Here is a 19,793-nt window from a genome sequence, read left to right on the forward strand (position 1 = left end):
TAACTTTTACTGAGTGTGTTTTTGTGGTGAGATAAAAGCATATTTTTGACAACAACCCAACACAGACGAGAACCTTTGCCTGCAGAGCAAACCAGAAGCAGCACCATGGTGATGTCAGAGGTCACAATGCCTGAGTCAGACTTGAAAACCCCTGGTTTTTCTTGAAGAGAAAAACAAACCAAAGAAAACAACTCCCTCGCATGATACAAGGCTTGGATTTGCCTTTTTGCTTCACCCCCTGGGGGTGTGAGGGACTCACCAGCTCTCAGCACCCCATGGGGGATGGCTGCACCTCAGACTGTCAGCCTGCACCCACCTCCTGCCAGACAGGGCACCCAGGAAACAGAGCAGGAGCAGCAGCAAAGCAAGAGGGCTCTTCCTCATGGGAGGAAGGATTCCTGGCCCAGCTGGGGACCTGCAGGTGGCCACAAGGTCTGTCAAGAACATCCCACTGAGGACCTGTAGAACACAGGGCTCACCAGGAGCTCCAGGCTGCTCTGAGGAAGGGCTGCTGCAGGAGCCAGGTTTCTCCCGAGGCCTGTCCCTCTCCTTTGCTGGGTCCCTGATGCTCCTGTCCCTTGTAGGAACCTCTGCCAGGCCCCATAGGGCTGGTCAGTGCTCCGACACTGCCCATGGGCATTCCTTCACGTTCTCATGTGCTTGGACAAGTTATTTCACTCGTGAAGACAACACCCACTCCTTCACATACACACCCTGAGCTGCACACACCCGTCTTTGCCAATAATTAGTTATTTACATACACCTTGAGAATTTGGAGCAGATGAAAAGCATCCCCGGTCTACAGAAGCCAGGGCTGCTGCAGATAAAAGCTGTTGCACAACAAGGGTTTGCAGCACCTCAGGTGTGGAACCCCACCTGGGCCCCACAGGGTTGGGGGAGGGAGGGGGGCTCCAGTCCAGCCAGCAGCTGGTACTTTGTAAGAAATAAAAGCCTGTGTGCTTATTTTCCTCTGGCTTGAGATGGAGAACAGCTGATGAAAGATCTGAACCAAACACTGGCACTACCTTAAAAGACAAGAACAGACCACTGTGAGTTTAAAAAAAACCAAACATGTTGGATTTTATTATTTTTAGACCATTAAAAAAAAAAAAAGGATTTAAAAAACACCATCTGATAGACCCACTGCTCTGCAAATACACATCAGTTCACTGAAACATTATGTGTTCCCTCAGTTGTTAAGTCAAGAAGTGGCCCATGGCTGTTGCCACAACTCAGTGTATTTATTTGTGGGGTTTTGCTTATTTAGGGCAAATTATGGCCTTTTCAGTACATTTGTAGAGTCTCCAGAGGTTCTGAAAGCTCATGACAAGCAAAACTACTATTTTTTACCATTTGTGCCATATCAGTGACTGTCTGCTCAGAGAACATGTGCGTGTTTAAACGCTCTCCTGCTCTGTTCTGTGCCAGGGCTCTGGCTGAGGCCACACCAGGGTCTCTTGGTAGCAAATAAAGGAGTTAATTGGGAAAGAAAAGCAAAGGCTTGTTGAAAAGAATCCTGCACCACAGAAAAAAAAAAAATCCCTCATGATGTGTCATTTCCTGCAAGACTACACTGAGCCCTTTGGAACTGGATCTCCTGACATGCCACACACAGACCATGAGCAAGTTTCCACCACAGCAGAGCAGCTACTCTAGAAAAACAAGTTACACCAAAAACCCCCAAAACCCCAGACTTTCAGACTCACTCTGGAGCTGTCCTGAGGACCAAGAGCTTTCTTTAAAAGCATGGACTGCAGCAGAAATTGCCCTTGTTGACGTGCAGCACAGTAGTTGTGGGACACAGGGGACTTTGGAGCTGTTAGATAAGGAGAGGCTCCAGGGGGACGCCCTGAGCAGGTGGTCTTTGCTCCATAGTAAGAAGGCTGAATGCTTCAGCCACATTCCAGCCTCTCCAGAAAGCCAGTGCCCCTGCCAGGAGCAGGTCCCTCATGCAGTCAGGCCAGGACTGCAGCACAGGTGAGACACCTGTACCACAAAGGGGCAGGAAGGAACTTTGGGGCAAAGTGCCAGTGTGTAAACGGCACCAGAAGAAAGGGAAAGGCCTGATTTCTCATACAGAAACCAAAATCAGTGGTTTCTAGTCTTTCTAGGGAAGAAATACAAGTGATATAAGCACCTCTCCAGACTGTAACAGCAGTGTTTAGACACATGAGGTTCCTTTTCTGCCTGCTGCAGGACACCCTGTACCTCTACAGGCCCCTTCACCTTGCTACACTGATAACCTGGCGTGTCATTAAGCCCTGGCATCCTTTAGGGACAAGTGACAGAGGCAGGGAAGGTACAACAGCCGCAGAGCACGCTCTGAAATCAAACAGTACTTCATTACAGAGACACAGGAACTGAGTCAGTGATTATTCTTTCTTCTCGCCCTCCTCGGCGATGGGGTCTGCCGGCGGCTCCTCCACGGTGGCGCTGTTGCTCTCTGAGCCGGTGTTGCTGTCGCTGGTTCCCTCCTCAGCTGTGCTGTCCACTCCTTCCTGCCCACTCTCCTTGTCCTCTGGGGTGGAGGTTCCTTCTTCACCGTTCTGCTGGTTCTCTGTGCTCTCTTCTGGGTGAGGCTCTTCTGGAAAAATGTATTTCTAAGTGTCATTTACATGCCAATATTTATTTAGATTGTGCAATTAGGATTTAGGAAGAAACAGAAGCTAAAATAAATCCGAGTATTCCACAGCAGTCACTTCTGTCACTTGGAACATGCAGGGACACGCACGGCTCAGGGATCTCTCAGTGCTGAGCACACATATTGTCCTGCCACAGCATCCTGACCTCAGAATTCCAGCCATGCTCCTTGTTAAAGCAGAAGCACTGGAATTCAAACTCCTTGGCCCCTCTTTCCTTATGCTCCTGCTGTTGCAGCAGTGACTCACTGATGCACTAGTCACTGGGACTCCTGAATCCAGCAGCATTTCTTATTGCCACTGTCCAGAGCACAAAACAGCTGTAAAATTTGCTCAAGAGCTGCATAGGAAGCATTGCTGTTGCATCATCCTGGCTGGACACTGACACTGGGACAAGGAAACACTCCCAGTTGCTCCCAGTTAACCAAAGTCTAACTTCAGGTTTACTATTTTTTTCCCCTGGATACATCACACACAAAGTATGACATGGGGCTCTGTGGGATCTTATCCTCTCCACTTTTAAAAACAAGTAATTTAATGAGAAACAAGCAAATGCCTGTGTTCACCAAGACGCAGTGAACTGCTCTCCTCAGAGACCCTTTAATGCTGATCCTTGGAGGATTCTGCAGATGTTCAGATGCAGTTACCTGTCTCCATTGGAGTGCTCTCCTCTTCCTTCTTCTCCTCCCCCTTGCTGGCTGCCTGCTCCTCCTCAGCTGCCAGGCTGTTCTGACTGCGCTCGGCTTGCTCAGCTGCTTCCTTTTCCCTTTCCTCCTGTCTCTTGCGAGCCTGTTCCTCAGCTTGAGCAATTTCAGCTGCAATTTTTTCCATATCCACTTCCACCTTCAAACTGCATAACTAGCAATTAAAAACAAAACAAAACAAAACAAAGGAAAACTTTAGCTCTTTTACTACCTCAGTTACCCTGAGAAATAAATAATCAGTAAACCCCAATGATGAATTCATTATTTCTACACACAGCACAGTCCTTTTGATTTTACAAAGTTTATATTGAAAGTAACTAGGGAGGGAGATACAGGCATATTAAGAAAAAAAAGGGGGGGAGGGAATAAATAAACAATCTAAAACTTGTTACTTGAGTGCAGCCAAGGAGAGCAGTGTGCCCCCCACAGTGGCTTCAGGACACCTTCCTCCAGCTGCTCTGAGTGAATTCACCCAGCCCAGCCTGGCACTTCTAAACTGTACTGGCCCAATGTGCCCCTAAAGGTCACTGAAGGAGCAGGAAATGATTTCCTGTGCTTTTTACCACCCACACCAGGGCACTGCCCCAGCAGCTGGGCAATTGCTCAGAACTGTATAGAGAACTGAAGCACTTGTAGCATTGTGGAACCAGCAGCTTCCTCAGAATAAGTGAGAAAAATGAGCTGTACCCTTTTAAGCTCATTGTTGAAAGAATCTGTGCTTTCCAAAAACTTCCTCTTCTTTTCCTGGTGACGCTCCTCAATTTGCAGCAGCTCAGCTTCGAGCTTACGCTGGAAGTGAAACAAACAGCAAGAACCTCATTGTGCAGTCACCTAAAAACTGGGCAAAGGTACAGCTAAGCATACAAATTTTCATATGGGTTTATTTTTAAATATTGGTCTAATATGTAAACATCCTTCTGCCTGCCTCTGATACCCATTAGCTGAGAAGTTCATACTGAAAAGTAGGAACAGTACGTGGGTCTGTGCAGCAGTTCAAGCATATTGTAAATGAAGCATTGTCTACCTGAGGTGAAGCTTCCAGCATCAAATCTGCACATTTTCCTTCCTATTTGCACCCCCAGGTCTGTGTATACATATCCCACAGGTCTGTATATACACAGCTCACAGGTATAGACACACTCTCCACATCAATTACAGTCTAACACAGAAAGACCACAATTCACAGGAAAGAAGGACAACCACCCCCTCCACCCTCTAAATCTTCTGTAATTAAAAAAACCCCCAGCAAATCTCTATCTAATTCTGGTCTCACTTCACCCCTACACACAGTGACCATGCTGAAAGGTTCTTTTGGTAACATGAGTGTTTGGAAAACACAGGCATGTGCTCAAAGCTGGGTGAAACATGAAAGTATGACTTCACCACACATTTTGTATAAATTTAACTGTCAGTGAAAAAACGTTAGAATAGGGACAATTTACTTACCAAAAAAAGAATCATTACAAACACAATGAGTTGCTGGGTACCCAAAATCACAACACTACCAGTACTTATTAACCAGCAGACTTTAAAAACTGCATACAGGGGGTTGTGTGTAATAATGAAGAACTATGGAACTAACACTTAGGACAAAACACAAAGAACAAAACAGCACAGAAGGTGAAGTCTTTAGCTCCCAAGAAATCCCAGGGATTGGCTCCTGGAGCACACAGAACATTGATACTCAGCAAGAACGTTCATGTAGGTGATCGAATGATCCAAAGACTTGGAGTCCAGCCCAACCCCACCACGTTTTAGCAGCATCTGCATCCTTTCTTTTTACCTGATGAACCATCAAGGACTGAACCTGGCGTTTCAGGACTTGCATTCTGGCTGTGGTGACCACGGAGCGGACGTCGGGCACCACGCTCTCGCTCAGGATCTCGCTGATGAGCCGGTGGTTCCTCTGGAACCGAGCCGTGGCCGTGTGCTTCATGGAGAACCCATCATCATAATCTGGAACAGGAGTTGGAGGGGTAACTGCTGTGATCCCACAAAATGAGAGCCGAGTCTAATCACTCTGTACCCACATTACCATTCACAAAAACTAAAATATGAGCCCTAACAGCAGTAGTTGTCATGTCACAAAGTTCACAGTAACACACACAGAGCATCAGGAAATTTCAAAACAAAATCAAGTGTGGCCAGGGCAGCATTTACCTGGCACAGCTCTAACAGCTGATTTCACATGCATTTCCCACAGCTGAAATTGGGACTGACCTAGTTATTCACTCGGTTGCTTTCCACACTTCCACAGTAAGAGGGACTATTAATACACCAAATAAAAGACCCATTCCTGATTAATCATGTTTCCAGAACAAAATGTCAGCAGGATAGTGACTCCTCTATAAATAACCTTTGTAGCACAGATCAAAACCACTTATTTTTTAAAATGCTGAAAGCAAGAAGCAGTGACATACATTCACTCATCACTGAAAATTCAGTCATGTATTAAGAAAATCCAATTATTTATTAGTAAGTGCATTTTTCTAAAGAGAAACCAGTTAACAAGTATGAATTATTTCCCAGAACAATGTCACATGGTAAAGTCCAGAGGTCTAATTTTGTCTTACATTAAGTATTCCTACTGGAGATGACTATCCCAGCTATTCACAGAAATCTTAAGAAGCTGCAGACCACGCCAGAAGATACTACCAAAGAAGAGAATTGGTTAAATGAAAGTTTATTTCCAAGTGTTATATTGTATGTCATTTAGGTATCTGATTAAACAAAGCAAAAAAAGAGGTAATGTCTGGTTCTGCCCAAGTCTACTTCACACAGGTAGCACAGAACAGAATCTCAAGTCCCCAGGTTCCAGTTATTCCAGCATGAAACGTATTTACATAAATGTTGCAATTACCTCACACGGGGGAAAGTGCTGTTTGCTATGAGATTTATCTCAGGGGTGTGCTTTCACAAGGGGGAAGGAAAAAAAAGGGTGTAACTGAGCACATTTTTCACCCTCAGGTTTCAACAAGTAGTTGGTGATGCATTAAAACCAGCCATGAGGTGTGTGAGGCTGACTTTTCCCACTGGGTGGGGTGCATTTCCTTGCAGTCAAATAAACTTTCAGAATTTTCTCATCAACTTGTCAGCAGCAAGGGCACCTCACTCACCAAACAATCTCAAATGACAGTTGTTGAACACATTCAAAGTTCAGGTGCTCTTAATCACACCAGAACTCTGCCTGTCAGATTTATGTGCTTCTGGTAATAAAGCACAACATTCCATCCAAGCCGGATTAAATCAGGCATCTAAGCCTTTTCTAAAGCATGTGCTAAAGCCATTATGGAGCAGTAAGCAGAATGATTTGGTTTGAACTATTGAGCATTTTTTCACACTTAATTAAGAAAGGTTGGAATAACTTTTGCCATGGGTGCCACCTTACTTTTGGGAACAAAATCAGCTGTATGGAGTAAAACATGGTAATGAAAATTGGCATGAAAGCACCAAAGCAGAAACGAAGCCACGTGAAGCACTGCAGAAGGTGCACACGGGTGGTTTTCTGTATCTCCACGGCCTGTCCTGCCATGAGTGTCCCACTGGGAGTGCACACAAGCTCCTTACCATCGGGATCCTCCGCGGGCTGGATGCTCATGTAGGGCTCCCCCTTCTCCATGCGCGACTGCCGCTGCCGGCTCTCCTCTTCCAGCGCCGCCTCGGCGCGGCTCTTGGCGTTGATGTAGGCCAGGTAGGCAGGGGAGTTGTGGTAGGCCTTCATGGACTCGTTGTACTCGATCTGCAAGGTGACCAACACGGTTTGATTGCACCACTGGGTGATTCCCACCTGGCCACAACTGCGCTCTGTGTAACACACAGTGTGGTTACACAGACAAAGCTGAATCTGCATCGTCTGGCTGAGATACAAATGATCAGATTCTCTCAGTCTTTCTTTTTTACAAATTAGAACTTCTATAGTAATTTGTGTTTTAAAAACACAGCTGGTTCTTAGGTCCTTTTAGTATTATGATAGCTTTGTTTTCTGAGATTTCAAATTCAAACACCTCAGAACATTTAAGATCAAGTTCTGATGAGATGAAATTAACAAGCACAAAATATTCTCAGTAATTCTCTGGAGTTCTAACTAAATCTGTGATTCTGACTTCTTCTTTTTCCTTATGCCAGTATGTCATGAACGACTTTCCAAAAATCATTAAAGATTTGTCCATCCTTTGACCCATCCCTGCTCTGGGATGTCACAGAAAGCTGCAGCCAGACTCCTGTCTCCTCCTGGCAGCCGGACAGCAGCACTATTTTCAGTTTCTTTGAGATACCTTTTCTCTTTGAATTGCTTTTTTTTAATCTCATTTTTAAGATTTTGTACAGTGATTTGAGATATTTCTAATAAAAAAATGGATATAATCTATGATATTGTTAAAGGTACCTAAAACACTTGTAAATGATCAGGACCAGGATCCTTCTGCCTTGGCACAACAGAAACCAGCTGGCCCCTGCCCCAAGGAGCTTACAATCTAAACATCATTACCAAGGTAAAAATAGAATTCCTGGATTATTTTTTTTCTCAGCTAAGAGAACTGAGTTTTGCAGTACTTCTCTATTGCCTTGGAATAAAACCAGCTGAGATTTGACCAGGTAGCCAGTGCCTCAGGTGCCTGCCAGGTGTAAGCACAACCCATCAGCTGGACAATTCTCCCTTTGTACCTGAGAATCACAAGAACAGTCTTGTACAGGTGCTCAACACTTACCAACCTAGACACGAGGCAGCTGCCATCTCTTGTCATTAAGATCAATAAAACCAAACCAAAAGCACAAGAAAACCCTACAAGTGGTAGCATTTTCTATTAAGAAACAAAACATTAATGCCACAGCGTGGAGTTCCACCAGGAAAACCAAACCCCACGTGACTGGAAGTCTCTTAGGAACATGTTCATGACAACAGCAGTAGTTGCAGAGCACCAGTTTTGAAAGAGGATTTTGGTGTTGAGACAATCTTTTCAATACTGATGTTGTACAATCAAATCCATTCATTACACAGTTAAAATCGACACTCAATTATAAATACTTCATTTTGAATTAGGTCTAAAAACTGACCAGTCACAGTTGATGCACAGTTATTTAAAAAAATCTAAGAGACGTGTCAGGACAAACTTCCATTTAAGTTACATACAGGGATCTCGTGAATGCCTCAAACACCCCTGCATGGGGAAGATGAATTTTTCTTCTCAGACCAGTTCCTAGAAGAATCAGCTGTAATAAACATCCCAGATTTCTTCCATTTACCTTTTCAGCTTCATATTCATTCAAATACTCTTGCTTCTCTTCATCAGTGAGATCTCGCCACATTCCTCCAATAATCTTGCCAATTTCCCATAACTTCAAATCGGGATTGGACGCCTTCACTTGGTCCCAGACCTTAACAGAAACAGCTGGAGCTTTACTAATGATATCTAAATACTTCCAAATTAAACATTTTATATTGTCATCTCAGTGTTCTTTCTGGAATCACCATGAAAAACAGGATAAAGTTAGGAATGAGTCTGGCTAAACTATCTGGATTATTTTCTGGGGCAGGAAGTCAGTAGAAAGCCAGCTACTGAACCAGGCAATTGCTGAGTGGCTTTGGTCTCATGGGAATATTGCCTTTAACCCTCTCAATTCTCTTCTTAAATGAACATCGCTGCATCTCGGGGAAAAAAATGCTACTGAGTAAACACATCCAGCAGTAGATTATGACAAAGAGACTGAGCTTTTCAGATCAGAATGTAACATTTCACAATATTTCAGTCTTGCTGATCAATCTGAGTTCCAACAAGTTCTGACTCCACCAAAAAGGTTTCTAACTTTATAGGGAAAAAAAAAAGGAGAGCTGCCAGTGTAATTTCTTGCTGCGCCACTTGACTTTTTTTTTTTTTTGTGTGTGGGTTGATGTTTTTTGGCCTAAGACAGACATGCTGGTAAAGATACTTTACCAGAAGTGGAAGAAATTCCTTCTGGCTCACCTGCTTCAGCCAGGCTGCCATGCCCTCCCCATGCCCCATCAGATTCCAGACTCCACAAGAGTCTCTCTCCTACTTTCTGTCAAACAGTTCACAGAATAGCGAAGCAAACGTTGCCACGGGCTAGGGTGGTGAAGGAGAACATGCAAAGTCCACTCATTGCTACTCTTCAGTCCAGCTACAGCACTGCACCAAGCCCAGAAAACGCAAGGAATACTTCCTTTATATAAAAAAGTTCTGTCAGTAAGTCACAGGAACTTCTGAATGTGGCGGGGTGGATCCTTGTCAGCAGACAGTGGTAGGAATTAGCATTTTAGCAATTTTCCCCCCAGAAATTGGCAACTGTGTGACCAGACTACTGCTGCCTTTGTTCTGCAGGGCAGACTCTGGACTTTACATCCCCTTAAGAGAGCGCAGGCTGTTAGGAGTCAACGTTTAGAAGCTGAAACTAAGATCATAGCAATTAATTGTTAGCACAAACGAACACTGACTTTATTACTGACGGACACTGTAATACCCACCTTCCGGCTGTACCTCATGTAGGGCATCAGGGGCTTGTCTGGGGGTTTGGGGGGCTTTGGAATGGTAATACCAGAGGAAGCCTATAAAAGAACCGGATAAATCCATTCGTTAATGGGATCACTGAACAGTTTCTACACGCACTAGTTTTGGAAAACACTTGTGCATTCACACACCCCCAACAGAAGCAAACAACATCACCAGAAAAATTACCCAGTCTGTAAGCGAATAAGCACTAGCTAGAGCTGGTCCTCACAGCAGTAATTTCCCATCTAAGTTTGATCTTTTCTCTGAAAGTTTACAGAGCAGTAATTAGATAAATCCTCAAAAGGGCTCCATGTTCTTAAAACTGAACTACATATCTTAGGAAATAACATGGAAACACTAATCCCAGCAGGTTGTTTTTTCTCACTTCTGATGACTAATTTATTTTATCTGTTTTGACAAATTTAACGTGGCTATTATACAGGTTAAAAAAGATATGAAGAACGCTTAAAACATTAAGTTAGAGGCATTATCCAATAATTTTAGTAATTATTTTTCTGTAAAATTTGTCAGTGGTAATTTGGAGCCAATTAACAGACTGAAAAGAAAACAACTCTGTGCAGCTAAAAGGTAAATATCTGCTCTACTTGTAGCCAAGCTCTAATGAATTGTCCCAATTAGCCTGGAACATGCTCCTGTGCTCAGTCTTCCTTTGGCTTTATGCTGCCAGACACAGTGCTGGCACCACACAAAAGGCCACTGAGCTTTAATGCTGCTGCTGGAAAGCTGCTGGGTCTCCTTGCATCCCTTCAACCCACAGAACATCTGACAGGGCTTGCTCCTAAAGCAGTGCAATGACATCACAGCCCCTGTCAACTGCAGGGTCTGAAACCCTCCACTCTTCCAGCACTTCCACATGCCAGGAGTTCTATTAAGTGGGAGTATTTACATGAAAATATAAAGCAGGTTCAAGATCTTTCAGAGCTGTGGCCTGCAGATCAATATTTGGGTGTAGCACAGAAGGCTCACATTCAATACTGTTTTCCTCCTGATAGTTTTTTTTGTTTGTTTGCTGAATTTATGGAGCTCTATGAACAATGCATACAGAACTGTGTATAAATAATGTGCATGAGGTATATGCATTACCAAAATGTATACATAGATACACATACAGATGGGTTGGAAAAACATTAACGGAAACTGTTTAATGCTTTTAAATTAAGAGGGGTTTAAAGACACCATCCATATACTGGGATATGCATGGCAGAGCAGGCTGTGTATGCTTGTGACATACAGAAACAATGGAAGTTCTCAGACAAAACCTGACTTAGTCTTGTATAAGGAAAGTATCCATTCAGACAGTCAATTCCACCTTGTAGGGGAAGATCCCTTCTGTAAATGCTTTAATAAATAGGATGAACTTGGTTTGAAAGAAGGTTTATATGAGAGGCATAAAAAAGACTACACTTTCAAAAAGCATCATGTATTTGGTCCTTGAGAAATCTTTGTATCACCTTCCAAACTGATCAGAAGTTTTGAGGTACAAAGTTCTACACGGAAAAACCTTAAAGTTGTGAGATATTGAAGAAAATATCAGGGAATTAGTCTGTTTCTCTTGTGTTATCAAAGTGTTATATTTCCACTGTCTATTTTTGTTTCCTAACTGCATACAATGCTAGGACTTGATTAATGTTTGAAAGAAGCTGTCACCTCCCTCATCACTTGTCCCCATCTCGCTTTGTTTACTCCATGAAAAATGAATGCAACATCCATTTCCCACACACTGACACATATATGAGCTGAAAGGATTCTATTTTATTATCAACATCACACTTTTGTTGAAAAAATAATGACTGAACTTGGGACTGTGCAGTTATTACCAGACTAAGACTACAAAGAAAAATAAAGGGCTGTACCTCTTGCATGGCTCAACAGGATGATGCAACGACTATCAACGATCTCCAGCTTGCAAAATGTTCTTCCTTATTCTTGTACCAATGAACCTCAGCAAAAAGAGCAGTTCCCTCCCTCCAAAAAAACATACCCAGCTATGGAAGCTTTTCCTATGCATGCAGTGGTCACTGAAGACCAAAGTCTGTCTTTTTGGATGTCTGCATCATATACCATTACCAGTTTTCCCTGTTGAGTAAAAACCCATTTTTCTGCAAAAGGTTTCAGAGTGAAGGGGAAGGGGGGGAAGGTGAGGAATAAGAATCAGAAGTTGTTTTTGTTTTTTTTATAAAGAAGTGGCAGCAGCCAAGACTCCGAAGAACCTAACCCTAAAGCCATTTCTGGTCAGCTCCTGGTGTTTGCTGGAGGATGTAATAGTTGATTCTCCTACCGTGACCCGGCTGTTGGTGCCCGGGTTCCCTCCCAGCCTGTAGTTGTTGTAGGCCAGATGGCTGTATGGATTGTATCCCACAAACCCTGGGGTGCTGGGCATTTGCTGATGGAAACAAATGAGACAAAAACACGAATGAGAAATGAGCTCAAACGAGGAGAACACAGAAATGAAAATGAACTGCAATATGGCATGCAAAAGCAACCAGAATTCAAACAAGCAATGAGGTGTAGCAGTTGGTGTCTTCCCAACACACACAACTTACTCCAGTATAAACCTAGTAAGGAAACAGGACTTTTAAGCAAATGTGTCACTACAAATTTCTGTCTGAAAATTGGTGATTTTATTTCTATTAACTGTGTAACTCATTTAAACAAGTACTCTGTAAATTCAGGTCATGGCTAATAAGAGTTTTCCAACATAAGCCACCAAGGAATTCAGAAGACTCTTGTCTCCCAAGGGTGAAAGTTGGGCAAAACAGCATCCAGTGATGGGGCAGAAATCCCCAGTACACACATTTATTACACCAATGAAAATCCCTGCCTGCTTTTCTTCCCAGAATTCTGCCTTCCCAACAAATAGAGCAGGGGAGGAAATCTTTAAAAGCACCATTTGTGCTCCACTGCCAGTGGCTGAAGACAATTCCCAGAGATATCCCTCTGTTACAAGGCAGGCTGTAGACTGACAGAGCTGAGGAACTCTGCAGTAAGACCTGTAAGTTAAAAACTTTAAGCTAGTCTGAACAGATCACCAAATCCAAGATAATTCAGAAGTTAATCAAAACATCTTCATTAATTCATGAAAGTGAATTGATACGTTCTCACCTCAGTCACGCAGAAAAAAAATCTTGTTTCTTTGCATTCCCTGCTCACTTAGCAATGGACACTCAAGTTTCATCAGGTTACCTGTATTCCCCTCCTCAAATAAATTTATTTTTTCCATTATACCCCCCTTTCCCAGTCAGATTTTGTTGGGAAAAAAAAAAGATCAACTATTTAATGGTAATTGCAATAAAATCCTGACTGTGGTGGTTCTATGATTCCATGAGGATTCACAAGAGCCTGGAGTATTTCTGGACATTTAAATGTCATTCCCACAGTGTCCCATTCTCCAGCAGCCCTAATAAAATATTCCAAGAAGTCTTTCACAGGGACTTGATGACTGGACCTGCTCCAGATTACAGTTATAAAAATTTGACAGGTAAGTTCAGGACTCTAAGAACCAAATGACGACACATACAAACACTGAACAGAAGTGTTTTAGAAGCTGACTACAGTAACTAGGAAGGTTTCAAGTCAATGCAGACACACTGCAAGAGTTTATTTCTAAACACATAAGTGCAGAGGAAAATTATCCTTTAACAGTCAGTCTTCAACAGAGATTTTATTGCCAAGCTTTTTAACTCAGTCACAGCAGCTGATGTGCTCATCTGTATGCCTGGGCTCATGACATACACATTCACTACTTCATAAGGCACTGTTTTAGTACAGTTTTTTGTATTACCATAACAACAGGCTTTGAATATGTTGAACTACACCTCTTCAATAAAACCAGGTGACAATTGTAATCTCCGTCTGCTTAATTCTTTATTTCTGCAAGACAGGATTTAAATGTTACCAGGAACTACCTTGCATCACATGAAGAATTTTTTATTTCAGGTACAGTACTGCAGTTTTGAGAATTACTGTGATTTTGTTGACTGCAGCACCTGGAACTGGCTGTGGAAGAACAAGCAAGGTTATTTGGCTACTTTGTGACTTGCATTAACAGAGCACAGACCATCACATGAAGGACTATATAAAATAATACAAAATAAAAGATGCTTGTAAAACAGGCAATGCATGCCACTGGTTGCAGTCCTGGCATGTGCTTCCTGTATCCTTCTGAAGGACTGTACCACATCAACATGAACCATTAAACATCTGTATCCATGCTATATCCCAAAGGAATCACATGTGTATGCACAGCTCTCGATGCGGAATCCAGTGGTCAGAGTGGATCCATCATGTTCCTTCTAACAGATCTATTTTGCTGTGTTCAAAATGAAAACTCTGAGCAAACTATGAAAATCAAGTTTTATTTATGTAAACTTATAAAAACATAACTTGTATTTATGTATTATATAATTTTCAAGCCTCTTCCTGTAAAGTACAGCACAAAAAATTTGAAGGATCACATTCCTTCTAATTCCTGCAGAGATCAAGGACACACTACTGGGTAAGTTTTCCAATTTACTTTGGTAAAAATAATTCACTGTAGAATCTTTGCTCAATCCTCTGTACAAAGGATTTGTCCTAAAACCCAAACTATCCACAAATGTGACCAAAGCTGTGTGTTTACTTTCAAACAGCTCCTGCCCACAGCACACTGGTACTGCAGCACCTTTGTACATCCAGGAATGTCACTGGGCAGGATTCAAAGCTCCTGTTCATGTTCTCCTCAGTGTCAGGGCATGTCACGTTACTAGAAAGTAAAATGTTTTCCAAGCCCTAGACTCCAAAATACCAGTGATTTCAAGGAATGCAAGACTGGCATCAAGAGTGTGTCATTATTCTGACCCAATGTAACAGGATGTTTCATAATCCTGCATTCCACTCAAATGCAAAAAAAAAAAAAATATAGCAGCTCAGTACAACTGAAACGTGGAAAAATGCCCCATGATTTGGGCCAGGCTGAGCAGGACATTCTACAATCAAATATCAGTTGATTTTTAACTATTCCAGTACTGCTGCAGCCTACTGTGAGTCATGTGAGACAAGTGACTGCTCACAGAAAATTCAGTGTCTGCGAGATCCAGCCTTAAAGGCAAAATAAGTTTATTCAGCTTCTCTTTCCCAAACTTCCTCAAAAAGAATTATATTAATTTTAACAATTCATATGACATTAATATTGTGTTTCCCATATAGGCAGGTGATGCAACTCCGTGGAAAGTTACTAAAGGCTCTGTGTTAATGAGAAAAATCACTATACTTACGGTTGCAGGAGCTGGGGTGGGAGGTGGGGCATAGGATGGCCTTTCTGTTAAGATAGAAATGTAAGCAATTTTTTTTTTTTCTTGAAAATCTGGATGAATTCTTAAGGCATCTGCTATGGCCAATATTTTAAAATGATTTTACAAAAACAAGAAAATTCTACTCTGAAAGACTTTATGTTTTGCCACTGAACAGCAAAAAGCAACACTAGAAAAAGAAAAGAAAGAAAAATTGAAATCCCCCCATTAGTCTTGTCCCAGGCTTTTATTCAAGCACAAGACTGAAGAAAATAAAATTCATTTATATGCACACCAATTACATGGAGGGAAAGCAAAAATGCAGTCCAACAGGATTCAGAAGCTGTGATATGTGGATTTCTTACAAAAACAATATGCCAGGAATCAGCCACAGCAGGATTTAAGGCCAAGAGTTTAGTCACTACACTTGCTAATTTCTTTTAATGCCAGGAATAATGGCATCATCTCACAAACAGATTCTGTGGAACCAGATCTGTAAAACACCAAAGTTAAAGACAGAAAAATCTTTTAAAAAAACTTACTTGACATTTTGATAGTCAAATTTTCAGCCACCTGACATTATATTTGTACTTCTGCAAGACAAAAGAAGATCACGCTAGTAAGTGTTGTGCCCTTCCCCCCACCAGATATTTGAATCTTCGATTGTTATCGATACCAGTCATTATCAAAGTTTGTCAATTTTGTAATACAGAGAAAAGCATTTTCAGAAACCAAGGTGTTATCTCTTTGAAAAATTAATGGATTTCCCAAGGAATCTGGCCTTAAATAGCTGTGCAAGAGCACACAGGTTTAGGTCACGTTCATATGAAAGGGTCTAAATAAATATATTTTGTGCTGTAAGGAATGAAAAGAACATACCCCATTATTTTACACTCACTGTTTCAGAAATCTGATATTAATACAGAAAAGACCAAATGATGTATTTCCTTTACAGGGTACATAAAACAACCAACGAGCCCCATAGCTGCGGTCTGACAGGCAATGCTTAACCTTTTAGCACAGAACCCGGGAGCGCGGCACACAGCGCTGTATCAAAGTGGTTTTTCGTCGTTTCTCTTCAAATCACGCCACGGCAGTCGCGACCTCCTTCAGAATCCCTACTAACGACGTGCTCCGGGCTCGCACACCGGGCTGGCTCGGGGAGATCGAGCGGAGCCTGAGCGGGCCCAAGGCGGCCACCGAGGGGGGTTCCCTCGGCCCCACCGCTCCCTCCCCGGGCCCGCGGGCCCTCCCGAGCCCCACAGCGCTGCCGGAGAAGGGCCGGGGCCATCCCGAGCCCCCCGGTCAGCCCCGCCGGGCCCCCCGGACTCACCCGCTCGGCGCGGCCGCGCTCCCTTTGTTCCCACGGGCCGGGGCGGCGACGACGGCGCCTGCGCACTCCGCTCCGCACTTTCGACACGCCGGCCCCGGCCCGCTGGTGAGTCCCTACTCACTATGGGGGGGGGCTTGTTCGGCTGCCCCTCGCCCCGTCGAGGGGCCAGGGCCGTCCCCGCACCCTCCAGGACGGCGGCGATTGCAGCGGCCGTGGCGAATCTGCGGGATGCAACCCGAGCGCCGCGCGAGAGGCGGCCCCGCCCGCCATTAGCGGCACGGAGGCTCTGCCTCGCGGGGTGTCAGAGGGGCTCCCGAGGCTCCCCAGACCCGCAGTGCTCAACACCACGCTCGTCCCCTTCCCCCGCGCCGGCAACTCCCGTCACGGTGCCCCGAATGCTGGCTGCCGGCGGCGAATCTGCGGCGCAGAACGGGCGCGCAGGGAGGGCCTGCGGACGCTTCGTGCCCGCTGCGCTTTAGTGCCTTTCCCCCCTCACGGGCTACGCGCGGCCCCTCAGGACAGTTGGGCGCCTTTTTCCCCTCACGGGCTGCGCGCGGCCCCCGAGGGGCGTTTGGCGCCTTTTTCCCCTCACGGGCAGTGGGCGGTCCCTGAAGCGCCCCGGTCCCCGGGCTGCTGTGAGGCCACGGAAAATGCCGCGGGGTCGTGTCCGAGCCCGAATAATATCCCATAAAAAGCAGCGATGGAGTCAGGTGAACCGTCCGTCAGTGCTGCGGGGTCCTGGTCTGTGCAGAGTGTGGTGCAAAAAGGGCTGTTTGGGATGGCAGCGCTTCCAGAGGCGGTTGAGTGGAGCAGGATGAGCTCTGAGGGCAGCGGGAAGGTGCCGGTGTGTGGGAGAATGTCAGAGGAAGGGGATGGCGTTAGAGACGGCTGTGAAGGCAGCGAGATGGACCCCGGGTAATAAATATGATAATATATGATAATTGTTAACTAAATCAGCCTGATCAACTCAGAACACTTTGGTGCTGAAACAGACAGGATTATAAATTGCCCAGTAGTCTGGGAGCAGTGGAATTGTCCACAATTCCTTGCAGAAATCAGCAAAGTTATCACACATAGGTAAAACCCTCAGAAATACCAAACAAGATGAAGGGTGTGGCTCTGAGGGTGTGAGGAGGATGGAGAGTTCCAGACCTCAGCATTCAGCTTTGAGAACTTTTTACACTGCAAATTATCAAAGTGACCGAATTAAATATGAAATCTTTGGCAGTGAAACTTGAAATGGAAAGTTTGATGTTGAATATTTGACCTTGAAATGGGATGTTTGGCATTGAAATGCTCACCCGTGGCCAATAAGAAGTATTTCTAGAGAGAATTTGGGTGGATCTGAAGGAAAGCCAAGGGAGATCGTACCTGCCTAACCCAAAAGGATGGTAGAAGGTGAAAAGAAGAAAAACTAACTGAACATGGGTTGTTGCAAGTTGGGTCCATTCTTCTTAATGCCTGCAGTTCCACTGGCTCAGTTTGTTTTCATGCTTAAATACACTTATTTTTATGAACAAATAAAGAGACAAGAGCTCTGCCCTCATCTGCTTAGCTTCTGCTGACTGTACCCACAATGGACATTTGTTGCCATGCTGCAGAATAATCTGTGACTTCAATTTGATATTAAAGCAAGAGTTGAAGAGATTCCTCAGCCAGGAAAATATGTCACACTAGTCCACCAGCTTCACTGGGGCAGGAAAAGGTAAAGAAAAGGTGAGAAAATACTTGTAAGAGGTGAAAAATGACTTGTTTTCCCCTCTGCTTTTGACTAGGTTTCCCCCCAGTTTCATACGTTCACTTCTAGTTTATTAATAACATGATTTTGTTGATAGTGTAAATTGCATTTACTGTTAAATTAAAAATGGAAAATTTGAAATATTTATTAATTATTTTTAAATTTAACTTTAATTTTAAAATTTGAATTATTTCAAATGTATTTATTTTTAAAACTGAATTTTTTATTGTGGTATTCAAGTACATTTATGGAAACTCACATTCCATATTAATAGTTCTAAATCATTATATGTTTTCAAAGCCATCAGTGTATTTCCTACTTTGTTTTATTCCCCTTTCTTTCTTTCTATGCTCTTTGCCTCAATTCCATCTTGTGATAGTGAAAGGTTTTGCCAGCGTACACTTTTTAATATCCTGTACAATATATAAGTAGTTTTACTGATTTAATGGAATCGTTTATACTGCACCATGCTCACCAGGGGGGATATAAAAACTAATTCTTACCCAACTGTTTTAATTACCAGCAGTTTCATAAGCTCTGGAATGAGGACAGACATTCACTGGGAAGTAGATTGAGACAATAAAACTCGTTTTTACATCAGCCGTTGCAGGTGCTGGTTGGCAGAGGCTCAGCTGGTCTGGATTTAATTAGAACCACAGAAATGAAGCATTCTCTGCCACAGTATTAAGCTTCAGTGTTAATTTTTTTAAAAATTCAGCTTTAAAGTGACCTAAAAATGAGGGTGAGATGTTATTATTTTGATGCCCATGTGGAGTTCATGCTGACACTTGTGGAATTTCACTACTACGTGAACGAAAGAGAGTTCTTTACATTATGAGAGATGGAATTTGTGAATAATACAAAAATAGATACTTACTGACAGAGGTGAAAGCTTTGTTAAAACCAGAATGCCCACTTGAACCAGGCCTAGAGTAACAGAAGCTACTGAAGTCAGTATCAGGAAGTCACATGTGAAGAAAATAGCCAGGGTGACTGGGTTTACCAGGAAAAAAGAGTAAGTTTTGTAGCAGAAAGACACTCACATGTTATGGTAAAGATTGTGAGGGAGTTTGTATCTTTCTAATTGCAGAGGGGATCTTAAAAAACACTTGTTACAGTGCTACAGATTTTCCTATCTGCAATTTTTATTTTACATTTTTTTTTACTCCCTTCCACTGAAGAAGACATTGATACACACAGAATATGCATGGACAAACTCCATTTTAATACTTTTTTTATTGTAGTACTATCATTTACTTTGGTAAATTTGTATCCCTGTTTAAAGTGCCTTAAAGCAATTAAAACTTAGTTTAAATTCAAGTATTGTAAAATGTACAGAGTCTAAGCACAAAAAAAAGCTGCATAGTGAAAATACTGGAGCAGGCCAATACATTCAGGATGCCAAGTACTCAAGTGGTAACAACATCAGCTCATGATTCAGGTTAAGGATAATTAGCAAGTTTGATACAGTACAGACAGGACAGGGCAATATCAATGCATTGTTCTTACCATGAACAAAGGATGGAAGCATAAATTAACTCTGAAAGAATCTGCAGTATCACTTCTGTACACATGCCATAAGTAATAA

The 19,793-nt window shown here is 43.1% G+C and overlaps 1 protein-coding gene across 3 annotated transcripts; it reads right to left on the minus strand.

Moving 5' to 3' along the window:
- Positions 1–949: 949 nt before the first annotated feature.
- Positions 950–16,518, minus strand: SMARCE1 (SWI/SNF related BAF chromatin remodeling complex subunit E1). 3 transcript variants are annotated; one of them, XM_084222327.1, is made up of 12 exons: positions 16,468–16,498; positions 15,677–15,727; positions 15,120–15,163; positions 13,649–13,737; positions 12,146–12,250; positions 9,822–9,902; positions 8,585–8,716; positions 6,911–7,082; positions 5,127–5,299; positions 4,031–4,132; positions 3,287–3,497; positions 953–2,584 (listed from the first exon to the last, which is right to left on the minus strand). In XM_084222327.1, the coding sequence occupies exons 4-12, from the start codon at positions 13,649–13,651 to the stop codon at positions 2,373–2,375; spliced, it is 1,191 nt and encodes a 396-aa protein (XP_084078453.1). In that variant the 5' UTR covers positions 13,652–13,737; positions 15,120–15,163; positions 15,677–15,727; positions 16,468–16,498; the 3' UTR covers positions 953–2,372. The 3 variants fall into 3 exon arrangements, with proteins under 3 accessions (XP_084078452.1, XP_084078453.1, XP_084078451.1); XM_084222326.1 differs by lacking the exon at positions 13,649–13,737 and having other exon boundaries at positions 950–2,581; positions 16,468–16,518; XM_084222325.1 differs by lacking the exon at positions 13,649–13,737 and having other exon boundaries at positions 16,468–16,518.
- Between the last annotated feature and the right edge of the window lie 3,275 nt (positions 16,519–19,793).

Source organism: Fringilla coelebs (assembly GCF_963513975.1).
Source record: "Fringilla coelebs genome assembly, chromosome: 27".
Taxonomy (NCBI): Eukaryota; Metazoa; Chordata; class Aves; order Passeriformes; family Fringillidae; genus Fringilla; species Fringilla coelebs.